The following is a 13,303-nucleotide window of genomic DNA, read 5'->3' as shown; positions in this document are numbered from 1 at the left end:
GAAATTTACATCATAGCTTATGAAGTAACTAAAAACCTTCCACATAGCCGGACATGCACCTCCCGAGAAAATTACATGTCAGGTCAATGCAATGAAAGTTAAAGTGTAGGGTCAAGAGGGGTTACGGTTACATTAGGACATACAAGTCTAAATCAAGCTTTAGCAATGATATCTTAGGTGTTAGAAACCTTATTAAGCCTAATCTTTCTCTAGTTTCAAGAAGACTAATTATGACGCCGTAATCCTCTAATGCAAATGGCATCTACACACTTTTGCTGTGTGTGGCTGTGTTGTCAGCTCATCAAGTCAGGAAAAATCAACATGGTATAATAATAAAGATGGATGATAACCCTGAATTTCTCTTAGCCTAGCTTTCTGAAAAGGCTTCATAGTTTTTAAACTGGCTTCTTGAGCATAATGATGATTTAATTAATCGACACAAACATTAGTCTACAGATTTGGCACTAGGCTGTAATCTATGAGCCTATGAACTGATCCGTAGCTTAAAAAGTGGAAAATACTTAAACTGTAAATTTGTCATAACAAACGTAACGTATCAGTTATTTTGTGAACAAAAAAAACATACTTTTAGTGAAAGAAATTCACACATCACTGCCACATATCAAGGGTACTTTGATTATGCAAAAATGCCTTCTTGATTCCTTCACTTGCGTCTCTTCCTTTTTTTTTTTTTTGCATCTCTTCCAATCAATAACATCATGTAGACGTTCAAACTAACAGACCTTTTTTCTATACGCTTATTGTTGGGATTTTTACCATCATTTAACATTTCATTTCATTTAACATAATTTTCTGGGCACATAGTAAACCACCACACAGTTCAGAAAAAAATGGGGACTAACAGTTACTAACATCTGTTAGTACATGACTTAATAATTGATCAACAAATTGATTTACTCTGCCTTACAGAAACCTGGTTGCAGCAGGATGATTATGTTAGTTTAAATGAATCAACACCCCCGAGTCATTCTAACTACCAGAAATCTCGAAGCACAGGGCGAGGGGGCGGTGTGGCAGCAATTTTTCACACCAGTCTATTAATTAATGAAAGACCAAGACAGACTTTTAATTCATTTGAAAGCCTGATGCTTAACATTGTCCACCCCAGCTGTGAAACTCAGAAACCAGTCTTACTTGTTATTATCTATCGTCCACCTGGGCCTTACACAGAGTTTCTGTCTGATTTCTCAGACTTTATATCTAATTTAGTTCTGAGCTCAGATAAAATAATTATTGTGGGTGATTTTAACATCCATGTAGATGCTAAAAATGACAGCCTCAACATGGCATTTAATCTGTTGTTAGACTCAATTGGTTTCTCTCAAAATGTAAAAGAACCCACCCACCACTTTAATCACACTCTAGATCTTGTTTTAACATATGGCATAGAAACTGAACATTTAACAGTGTTTCCTGAAAACCCTCTCCTGTCTGATCATTTCTTGATAACATTTACATTTACAATAATTGATTACGCAGCAGTGGAGAGTGGACTTTATCAAAGTAGATGTCTTTCTGAAAGCGCTGTAACTAAGTTTAAGAATATAATCCAGCCACTGTTATCATCGTCAATGCCCTGTACCAACACAGAGCAGAGCAGCTATCTGAACGCTACCCCAACAGAGGTCGATTATCTTGTTAATAATTTCACCTCCTCACTACGTACGACTCTGGATACTGTAGCTCCAGTGAAAACTAAGGTCTCTAATCAGAAGTACCTGACCCCGTGGTATAATTCTCAAACACGTACCCTAAAGCAGATGACTCGTAATCTGGAGAGGAAATGGCGTGTCACAAATTTAGAGGATCATCATTTAGCCTGGAGAAATAGTTTGTTGCTTTATAAGAAAGCCCTCCGCAAAGCCAGAACAGCTCATCACTGATTGAAGAAAATAAGAACAACCCCAGGTTTCTCTTCAGCACTGTAGCCAGGCTGACAAAAAGTCAGAGCTCTTTTGAGCCAACCATCCCTTTAACGTTAACTAGTGATGACTTCATGAACTTCTTCACAAATAAAATTTTTATCATTAGAGAAAAAATTACCAATAATCATCCCACAAATGTAATATTATCTACAGCTACTCTTAGTACCATTGATATTAAGTTAGACTCTTTTTCTCCAATCGATCTTTCTGAGTTAACTTCAATAATTACTTCCTCCAAACCATCAACGTGTCTTTTAGACCCCATTCCTACAAAACTGCTCAAAGAAGTCCTGCCATTGATTAATTCTTCGATCTTATATATGATCAACCTATCTCTAATAATCGGCTATGTACCACAGGCCTTCAAGGTGGCTGCAGTTAAACCTTTACTCAAAAAGCCATCTCTAGACCCAGCAGTCTTAGCTAATTATAGGCCAATCTCCAACCTTCCTTTCATATCAAAAATCCTTGAAAGAGTAGTTGTCAAACAGCTAACAGATCATCTGCAGAGGAATGGTTTATTTGAAGAGTTTCAGTCAGGTTTCAGAGCTCATCACAGCACAGAAACAGCTTTAATGAAGGTTACAAATGATCTTCTTATGGCCTCTGACAGTGGACTCATCTCTGTGCTTGTCCTTCTTGACCTTAGTGCAGCATTCGATACTGTTGACCATAATATTCTATTAGAGCGATTAGAACATGCTGTAGGTATTACAGGTATTGCACTGCAGTGGTTTGTATCATATCTATCTAATAGACTCCAATTTGTGCATGTAAATGGAGAGTCCTCTTCACACACTGAGGTTAATTATGGAGTTCCACAGGGTTCAGTGCTAGGACCAATTCTGTTTACATTATACATGCTTCCCCTAGGCAGCATCATTAGAAGACATAGCATACATTTTCACTGCTATGCAGATGACACCCAGCTCTATCTGTCCATGAAGCCAGATAACACACACCAATTAGTTAAACTGCAGGAATGTCTTAAAGACATAAAGACTTGGATGGCCACTAACTTTCTGCTTCTTAACTCAGATAAAACTGAGGTCATTGTACTCGGCGCTGAAAAGCTTAGAAATATGGTATCTAACCAGATTCTTACTCTGGATGGCATTACCTTGGCCTCCAGTAACACTGTGAGGAACCTTGGAGTCATTTTTGACCAGGATATGTCCTTCAACGCACATATTAAACAAATATGTAAGACTGCATTCTTCCATTTGCGCAACATCTCTAAAATTAGAAATATCCTGTCTCAGAGTGACGCTGAAAAACTAGTTCATGCATTTATTACTTCCAGGCTGGACTACTGCAATTCATTATTATCAGGATGTCCAAAAAACTCACTGAAAAGCCTTCAGTTAATCCAAAATGCTGCAGCAAGAGTACTGACAGGGACTAGAAAGAGAGAGCATATTTCTCCTGTTTTGGCTTCCCTTCATTGGCTTCCTGTTAAATCCAGAATTGAATTCAAAATCCTGCTCCTCACATACAAGGTCTTAAATAATCAGGCCCCATCTTATCTTAATGACCTTGTAGTACCATATCACCCTATTAGAGCACTTCGCTCCCGCTCTGCAGGCCTACTTCCAGCATGTCCAAATTAACACTGTCAGATTTGATTTCAACACTATTAAAGTGTCTATATGGGTCCACACCAGAGAGAGTTAATTTAACTCTTTTTGGAGAGTTGGTACGTTAACTCTGATTTAGTGTTAAACACCAAATCTGTCTGGAGTTGATAATTTAACACTTGGTGTTAAGAGTTTATATATTAACTCTCAAAGAGTATTTTAGTTTAACTACGTAAGAGTTATCTTCTAATTAATTCTAAAAAGCGGGAATTTTACTGTTCTGAACTTCTAGAAATTTCTTTTGGAAATAAACATTTATTAAAAAGACGCAATGGTTTTTGAAAAACATTTATTCTGAACTGTGCACCACAATTTCAAAACATTTTCTGAAAGATGTGTGTACACAGTGTACAGAACAGTGTACATGTTCTCACTTTCATTAGAATTTTGTTTATCAAAAGGTCTGACATAGGTGAGCTGGTAAATACAAATAACAGCATTCTCATCACTTATTTCGTCAATACAATATACAATATGCATGTCCTTCATTCATCCCTTTGTGGAACTTCAAGGCACTTCTGCTCTCCCCCATATTCCATCTTCACAAGCATATCCTATGTGGAGATTGAATAAAAATTAGTTGACACTAATTAATGGCACAAACAATTGCAGCACAGTAAAAAAAAAAAAAAAAAAACCCACCTTTTTCATTTTTACCTAAACCGTGTGCACAAAACTCTGGAGGGATCTAAATGCTAATGTAGAACTCAGTCGGGACAGTTTTTATGGGAGATCATTTTCAGGCTTCAAGTAGCACCATTATACCAACATTTCACATTCTAGACATTGTTTTAGGTGTATTTGACCAAAAAAATTGTCTGAAAATTCACATGCAAGTTTTTTTTCAAGGCTGTGGTATTTGCCCGCAAACAATACCTTTCAGCTAGCTAAAACAGAATATTATGCTATCAGCGAGCAACATGGCTAATGCCTTTCACACAGCTTTGTCTCAACTCCAAAGAGCCACAGAAGTAAAAGCTAATAATAATAATTGAAACAATCTTTGAAAAAAATGACTTACCAAGCATGGCAAACAACTCAAATATGTAGAGCAAAATGTTCTGAAACGGCTTCACTTCAGCTTCGACTGGAATCTGTGGTGCTGGGGGCGGAGTCTGTGAATTTACTCTATTAGTGTCATAGCCCCTCTAGGAGTTCAGAGTTAAGAGGTCAAGAGTTAATGTTTCCATTGTAACACCTCCAGATTTAACATAGAAACACTCATTTTTAACACTCAATTTTAACTGCTATCATTTTACACCTCAGAGTTACATTAAAAGAATGTGACTCTACTTAGAGTAAAATTAACTCTAAGACTACTGACACCAAAACATTTAACACTTTTGAATTTGCTGTGAAGAGTATTTAAAAGTAGAATGGGAGGGAGAGCCTTCAGTTTTCAGGCCCCTCTTCTGTGGAACCAGCTTCCAGTTTGGATTCGGGAGACAGACACTATCTCTACTTTTAAGATTAGGCTTAAAACTTTCCTTTTTGCTAAAGCATATAGTTAGGGCTGGACCAGGTGACCCTGAATCCTCCCTTAGTTATGCTGCAATAGATGTAGGCTGCCGGGGGATTCCCATGATGCATTGAGTTTTTCCTTTCCAGTCACCTTTCTCACTCACTATGTGTTAACAGACCTCTCTGTATTGAATCATATCTGTTATTAATCTCTGTCTCTCTTCCACAGCATGTCTTTTATCCTGTTTTCCTTCTCTCACCCCAACCGGTCGCAGCAGATGGCCGCCCCTCCCTGAGCCTGGTTCTGCCGGAGGTTTCTTCCTGTTAAAAGGGAGTTTTTCCTTCCCACTGTTGCCAAAGTGCTTGCTCACAGGGGGTCATATGATTGTTGGGCTTTTCTCTGTATCTATGAAGCGCCTTGAGGCGACATTTGTTGTGATTTGGCGCTATATAAATAAAATTGAATTGAATTGAATTGAATTAACACTTACTTGACTTAATAAGCTCCTGCAGAAGGCTCCTCTCTTCTTGCTCCGGCTCTCCTCAAAGTGTAATTAAGGAACTGGAAAATCCTACATAGCACAGAGGGAACGATTTCCGGGTCGCAGGAGGAGAGAAGACGAGAGGAAGCATCAGTTAGACTAATGAAAAGCACCCAGAGTCTTTCAGTTAGTCGAGTGATTAAAGTGGTAGGTTCAATTTTAAATGCCCTAAAAAATGTCAGTGCAGCCTCAGTTATATGGCACTCCAACATGTTTGGAGTAGCATACATTTTGGGAATATATTCACATTGAAGAACATGATTTATCCACCATAAGGTGGTCTCAATTCTTTTTTCCATACCATCATGTCCTGTTGAAAATCATACTGTTGTTATGAGGGGAGGCCAGATTTTCTTGGTCATCTTCCTGCAACATATATAGCAGTAATGTATACCTTTTTACACAACTTCACTGAGTGTGTTCATCCCTTGCATCTGCTCACAAAATTAATAACAGCTTCTTTACGCTGCCCAAACAGGGCTTTATGAGCATGCACTTGTTCCTGAGACTGTATCCGGATATAAGGCGATCTGGTACCTTCTAATCTTCTGATATTGTACATGCCTGCTTCTCTCTCACGAATGAGGGGAAACCATAAGAAAATCCCTTAAAAAACAAAACTGAGTTGTTTTGGCTTTACATTAGATTTGCATTATTTAGCATCTATATTTGCAATATGCTGGTGATATATATTGTTCAGTATATGGATAAGTAATTCACCTTAACATGCAACTTGCTTTTTCCACTCAAATGAAATATTCAATAATTCTGTCTTTGATTGAGCAAAATGCTATATAAACATTTAGCACTAAACAAAAAATCATAAAATGTATTTAGTGTAACCATTCATCATATGAGTGATTTGTTCAACAAATAATGCTATGCTTTTATCTCGGCTTTTCCATTATAGACCGCAGTGACTGATTTATGAATACTAAGCACTTTTCTGTTGAATTGGATAGAAAAACAGACCAAATACTTTGGTTTTCTCCCTTTGCTTTTGTAACATAATTGAACCTTTTAGCCATCCACGTCCTCACAGCCTCTAAACAACAAAAGGCAGTGGTGAATTGAAAAGTCAAGGCTATTATTTCAGTATTGGCTCACACATTGTACAGCGTGGTTCAAGCAGAGCTGTTGAGCTTCAGGAATGTCGGACATGTAGGGTTATGACTGAAGGTTGAAAGCATTTCTCTACAGACACTCCTGCTCAAAGACTGAACAAAGCACCTTCAACCATCTCTTACAGTGGTATACCTCTGCAGAAGTGAAGAAGAAATGCCCCATCAAGAAAACAATCTGCTTCTAATATACAGGTCTTCCATGAAAACAAATATTCCACTCAGTGAGCGGATGTGCTTAAAGGCTATAAATGCTCTGACCAGAACACCCAGGCAAAACACAGTGAGGGGTTTCTTAATACAAACTGAATTTAATATGCAGAAAACCTAGTTATGACCTTATGGATGTTTATCCATTATTGTTTTTGCAGGATGGTGCAACAACCTCTCACATAACCCAAATGGAAAAGAACACTTTCAATTTAAGTTACAGTACATTTTCTCTAAACATTATCTTATTTTTTATAGGTACTTTAAGACTGAAAGTGTCCACTTTGCATTTTCTTATATAATTAAAGAAGACTTAGAGAGCACAACTCTAAATGGCTACTCTAAAACTTTGATGTTTCATGGTGTCAGCATTGGTAATATTGGCATCCCCAATAATGACATCTGTATTGTTTTCATAGATCATTTGTGCTGATGTCAGCATTGGTAATATGGAAATCTAGTGTAGAATAATAATCTTTTTGTGTCTTCGTGAAGTCATATAATTTTTACTGAAGATAATAAGGTTAACTCAGACAAAGAATCTGTGTCTCCCCCATGACAAATATATTGGTTTAAAGTTTGTAAATAATCCAATGAAAACAAAAGCCTTTTCCTCATTCTTATAACCCTAACCTTTGACCTATGACCTTTAAGCATTACATACTAAAATGCTGTATTTTTTTTTTTGTCTTGACCCTAATGACTGGAGCAGAACTGGCAGAAATCTTTGGATTCTATAAGTTGTAAAAACTTGAGATTTTAAGATATATTCATGCAGTGTGTGATTTTGCAAAATTGTGTGGTATCACTGTGATGTCATAGGGTGTTGCATTGGGAAAAAAGAGTATGTTCTACAGCTCTCTCCATACTCTTTCATTTGATATATTACTCATTATGGTTTCTTAAAAAAATGTTTCAAGTTCAAAATTGACCTTGGACCCCCAAGGCCTGGCCCAGTATATTGTTGTGTAGTTTGAACCAATCCATAAAAAAATGGGGCAGTATAAAGTTTTTACTGATTTACACATTTGCCATGGACCCTGACCCTCACCCAATTTTCACCAAAATTAAATCAGCTCGAGCTGTTATTGGTATCAGACAAAATTTTAAAATTATATCTTGAAAACTGTGGATGCTGTGTAACAAACAAGACAGACAAGCAAACTGGACAGATTACATACTGTCTACCCTCAGGGGGAGGATAATATTTACTTGATTTATAGTAAGCTCTTGTAATTCTGTAATAATTACTAATTTTAACAATAATGTTGCATAATTGGGTCATTTTCACATGAACAGAGGCATTTTATATGACTTTACAAGTTAACAATATAAGTAAAGCATATGTCTTATTTTCCTTTTTCTGTCAGAACAAAACTGGAATGTTTTGGTAAAAAATTATGTACTTTATTTTATTTTTGTAACACACTTTGAAGCAGGATAACAGATTCCTTAATTGCAAAGTGCAAATCAAACAGTGGCAAATTGTAACTAACCCGAAGACAACTGTTTGAATCTGCCCGATTTGTACACTGAATTTTTTTTATTTTTAAAGAAAGTTAAAACAGCATCTTTTCATCGTGGAAGACAGTTTGATTATTTATTGCATTTTTTAATTACTTTGTTGTGAGCTATTAACTGTTTTTGACAGTGAGACACGTATCTGTACTACACAGAGACTGTCCATATCTATAGCTTCTGGATATCTCTTAGTAGACAAAAGCTGTTGTTTTAGTAGTCCAAAGTAATTATTGGACTATTTATTTTTCACCCAAAATAATATTACCCACAAAGAGCATTGAGCCTTCTTTATTTCCTATGAACACTTTAGGGACAATATAGCACAGTTCAAAGCCTTATAGAGCTGTCAAGGGACATCCAGTTATGTTATTATTTTATTGTCAATCACCAACAAGCTTCTTAGGACATGTAGACATATCAGTTATGAGTGTAGTAAAAGGATCTTCTGTCATCTCTCAGTGAGTAATTACAACAACATATTATAAGCATTACAGTGCAGCAAGTCAGTGTGTCATTTTACAACAGCTATTTTCAAAACTGTAAACCAGACATATCCATTCAGTTAGAGCATTTCTATTGTCTATGTTTTCTTTTTTCTGTTTCTTTTTCTTGGGCTTTCTGATTACTCAGTACTCTTAAAGCCACACCAAATATTTAATGCACAGTTTATGGCTCTTTATATTATCAAGCAGTTAACCTTGCATGACTGGCTGACCTCTGGCTATGACTTGGGGAAATTAGCCACTACATTTTGGTTCAATAGGGTAACAGCCGAGGTCAACCTGTGGTGATTTAAATAAAAACAGATACACAGTTTGAATGAGAGATCCCAGCATTTGCTACAAATTGAAACTGATATTGCGAAACAGAATATTTTAGACTTTTTTTAAGTGATTAGAAGGCTTCCATCATCTCGTGACAATAGACAGGCTCATCACCATATCCTCACAGTATTCTCAGTAAACGCCAGCAGTAGTTTACGAATGTGGGTTTTTATATAATCCTGTATTTAGACACAAATTTAAGGCAACTTAATAAATGAATATTAACTTTTGATTACTTTATACTTCTACTTCAGTACTTTTCTTATGGATTTATTGCACTTTAGTATTCTTATGCCATTAAATTAATCTTACATACAACTTCAAGACATACTTCTCAGTTAAATATTCTTTCAAGATGTATCAAATCATTATGGACCGATATCAGTTAAACTACCCAACTGCATAAAATGTAGAGTGATGAAAAGTAGCTATGCATATTAGAGAATTGTAATTGAGAAGTTCTGAGGCACTTTACTGTTTTAATTTCATGCTACTTTATACTTCTGCAGAACCATTTCAATGAGAAATTGCCTACATTGTTCTCCACTACATTTATCTGACAGCTATAATGACTTACTTTACAAATTCAAATTTCAAAAACCTTTAATGAGAATATCTATCCAATAGCAAGAATTATTTTCACCTCGGCCAACTATACCATTAAAATCCTATTTAAATGCTAATGTTTCTGTAATTGTATAACACAAAATAATACAACTCTGACAAAAGCCAATTAGTCGGTACTGCTATATTTATTGTAGAATTTGCTGATGATATGCACTTTCACTTAAGTAGTGTTTCATTCGAGATCCACAGTTGGAGTATTTTCTTAGAGAACAGCACTACTTTTGCTTACAAATGGATCAGAGTATTTCCATTACAACCATATCCCAGCTAAATGGCTACTTACAGTACGGATGAAGGCTTCAGTAATAGTGCAATATCAAAAGCAATGCTTTGCAAATGTTCTCTGAAAATTAGAGCGGGTATATTATTTACATTACTTAAATATTTCGCGCCCCATTCCACGTCATTTTGAAAAGTGAGAACTATCACTCCAATAGAACTTGGGTGGAATGAGAGTAAAGTGAGAAAACGTCCACTTAATTGACACCAATTGTAAACCATATGGTCATATGTTAACGGCAGTAATTAGAAAATTGTAATTTTCCAGACAATGCCATTGGCAAGAGATGCAACACACCGGTGTCGATTTTAATGACCACACTGTCGTCCAGAACTACAGGTTCGAATGCCTCTAGAAACGTCAGAAACAGAACAGAGGTAATTGGTCATTACATCTGGTCAATACAGGCGCGAGCACAAACAACTGTCTGTGTGCACGTTCACACACGCACACGTTTTGTCAAGCCCTAACAGGTCCACCGGGGTTTCAACAAGACCTCGTACTCACTTTTCTCTCTCTCTCTCTCTCTCTCTCTCTCGCGCTCTGAAACAGCGAAAGCTGTTGGCTCGCGCGCGCTCAGTCTAATTATTCCACTCTCGCGCCCTGAGTAGCGATAGCTGAAAGCTCCGCACCGCTTTCCATCTCTTCCTTCCGCACTGCGATTCCGTTAGGAGACGGTCCTCTTAGGCGGACACGTACTAGCCCACCTGGACAGAGGTTTTCATCAGGACACGGAAACGTGTTAAAAGGAGTCTCGTGCAAACGACAAATGCACGAGACCCGAGGCCGGTGCCCCCAGACCCGACGGGGAGGGAGACAAGCAGAGCAGTGATGGGACAGTTCTCGGGAGGATGCTACCTGAGTTTTTTCATCTTTGTGCTTCTTGGTTCGCAGGCGCCGACCACATTAGCGAGAGGTAAGCTCAACACCGATACACTTTTTGAAGAGCTCAATGCTTTTGGGGGCGTCTCAGTCCTCCCGAATAAACTCAATAAAAAGGTGTGTGCCCCGACAGACTGTGTTTCTGACGCTGACTCTACTTGTTTAGGATTTTTTTTTTAAAGTAATCTTTTTTTCATGTCCAGGTAGTGTTAGCAATTTATGTTTGCTTGACAAACAAACAAACAATAAAGCTTCAGACACCTTTATAAATCACATAAATTCAAATTAAATTAGAACAAGTTTTTTCTTCTTTTTTTGTCGTGCGCAACAGACTGGCTAAGATTTGTTTATAAATGCTGCTTTAATAGGTTTAACGTCAGTTTCTTCTAGTGCAACAAAATGCTTATTACTAATCTAAATTTGCTTCCTTAAGGATATTCTCTCTGGAGTACGGTTAAAATGACTGGGTTCTGGTTGACTTTGATTTCACTCAAGAAATGTTTGAGAGTCTCGGCGTGTTTTTTGTTTATTTTATTTATAAGATAACATAACATAACCTTTATTAGTCCCACGCGTGGGAAATTTGTTATATTTTTAATGTTAAACCCATCTCATTTAGACAAAGTCAGTATTGTGATGGACCAGTTATAAGTGGTTTAATAGCAATTAATAACAATGTCTTAATTCAATGGCAGTGACTTTTACCTCAAGAACACCGACTCATATCCTTCAGCACGACATAGTCCTGTCCTGTCACTCATTTTCTTACTGCTCTCATCTTACTTTTCTTCTTCCGAGGCTTCTCAAAAAAGCTTACCATTCATTCATTCTTTCTGTTGCTCATGATGACACTCACTGTGAATGAAAACAGACTGTAATAAAACTGCTCACACTTTAAATACTGTTTATATTGTCTATAATATACAAACATGCTCTTTAGTGACTAAATTATGCACAAGGTATGGTATAAATGACACATTATTCACATTTCAAGTGGCCTTTCTAGCAATTATATACTTTTGAATATATTAACATTGGTGCCCATGTGCACCATTGTTGGTTGCTGGGTGATTGTATGGTAATGGAGCAAACTAGTGAAACATGCTTTGAATGTAGTTTTCCACTCCTATGCTTTGTCATACTGAAATTGAGAGACAGGACAATGCTTAACATTATTTGTTAAATCATGGCATTTTGTTTAATTATGATTGCTGGTGAGGTGGGGTGGGGGGGGGTTATGTTTCGCAATGTGCAAATTGTGATGCCATGTTGAGAGCATACTGGTAAAACTAGAGAAGCTGATAGCTTGGTGGGCTTCCTCATTTTTCTTGCTTTACTTTAAACAATAAAATACCCCCCCCCCCCCCCCCCCCCTTCGCCAAACTTGCTAATAGACCGAGTTAATTCTTTGTGCACGCACATGCACATCTTCTGACAGTAACTGCTTTTTGTTAGAATGTTGACAGGCATGCAAAAAAAAAAAGGGTAAAAGGCTCATTATTTGTGCGCATACAATATAACTGGGAATAAGTACTGTACTTCAAAAACCCAATTTGGGGCTAGCTCTAGCCATTTTTATGTCCACTCCTCTGCAACTGGATGATCAGAGGGTTGGGTTTTTTTTTTTTAACCTTATGAGGTTTCAAGTAGACTCCTGCAAAAAGCTGTAAACAACAGATGCAGCTTCAGCTCCTTTGAACATTTTGTCAAATCTAGATTACATGTGTTTTTGGTGTTTCCCCTACATAAGACAGGCCTGTCTTTTATGACATTATATCACATGAAAGTAAACATCTGAATTTATCAGTTATTTGTCACTACCAGATTCAGAATGTCTGATCATCAGTAAGCTGGTTACTCATGATGTGACGTGTTCTATTTAGCCAGCAGATTTGAATGTTCATTGACTTAATGATAATACAGAAAACTGTTTTACTTAACTGACAACACTAATGAAACCTGTGGTTATGCACATGTTATATGCTGTCTTTGGTCGGAGAATAGATAATCAGAGAATCTTTTTTGCTTCCGCCAAATCCATCCTGACCTATTGACATCCATTCATCTCATATGTAACAAAGGTGCATTTGCAAGTCAATTAGTTAACTAGCCCCAAGGTTTTTATTTTTGCATCCCAAGTTTTGAAATCAGCTTCAACTTGGAAATTTACATAGCATAAATATTATATTAAGCCAAAGTATCTTAAGGGCAACTTTGCATGTAAGGATCAGCGGGTTTTACCGATCTTTTAA

At 37.0% G+C, this 13,303-nt stretch overlaps 1 protein-coding gene across 2 annotated transcripts in view; it reads left to right on the top strand.

The window, feature by feature from the left end:
* The first annotated feature begins 10,571 nt into the window (after positions 1-10,571).
* Positions 10,572-13,303, top strand: part of LOC146513980 (netrin receptor UNC5D-like) — a 268,872-nt gene continuing 266,140 nt past the window's right edge. The window contains exon 1 of one of the 2 annotated variants that reach the window (XM_085168964.1): positions 10,572-11,085. In XM_085168964.1, coding sequence (XP_085025090.1) covers positions 11,001-11,085 — 85 coding nt within the window. In that variant the 5' untranslated portion in view covers positions 10,572-11,000. The remainder of the gene's footprint in view (positions 11,086-13,303) is intronic. The other variant, XM_085168966.1, reaches the window with a different exon arrangement.

Source organism: Neolamprologus multifasciatus, chromosome 7 (genome assembly GCF_963576455.1).
Source record: "Neolamprologus multifasciatus chromosome 7, fNeoMul1.2, whole genome shotgun sequence".
Classification (NCBI taxonomy): domain Eukaryota; kingdom Metazoa; phylum Chordata; class Actinopteri; order Cichliformes; family Cichlidae; genus Neolamprologus; species Neolamprologus multifasciatus.
Note: the sequence above shows the minus strand (reverse complement) of the source record. Positions and strands in the feature narration are given on the sequence as shown.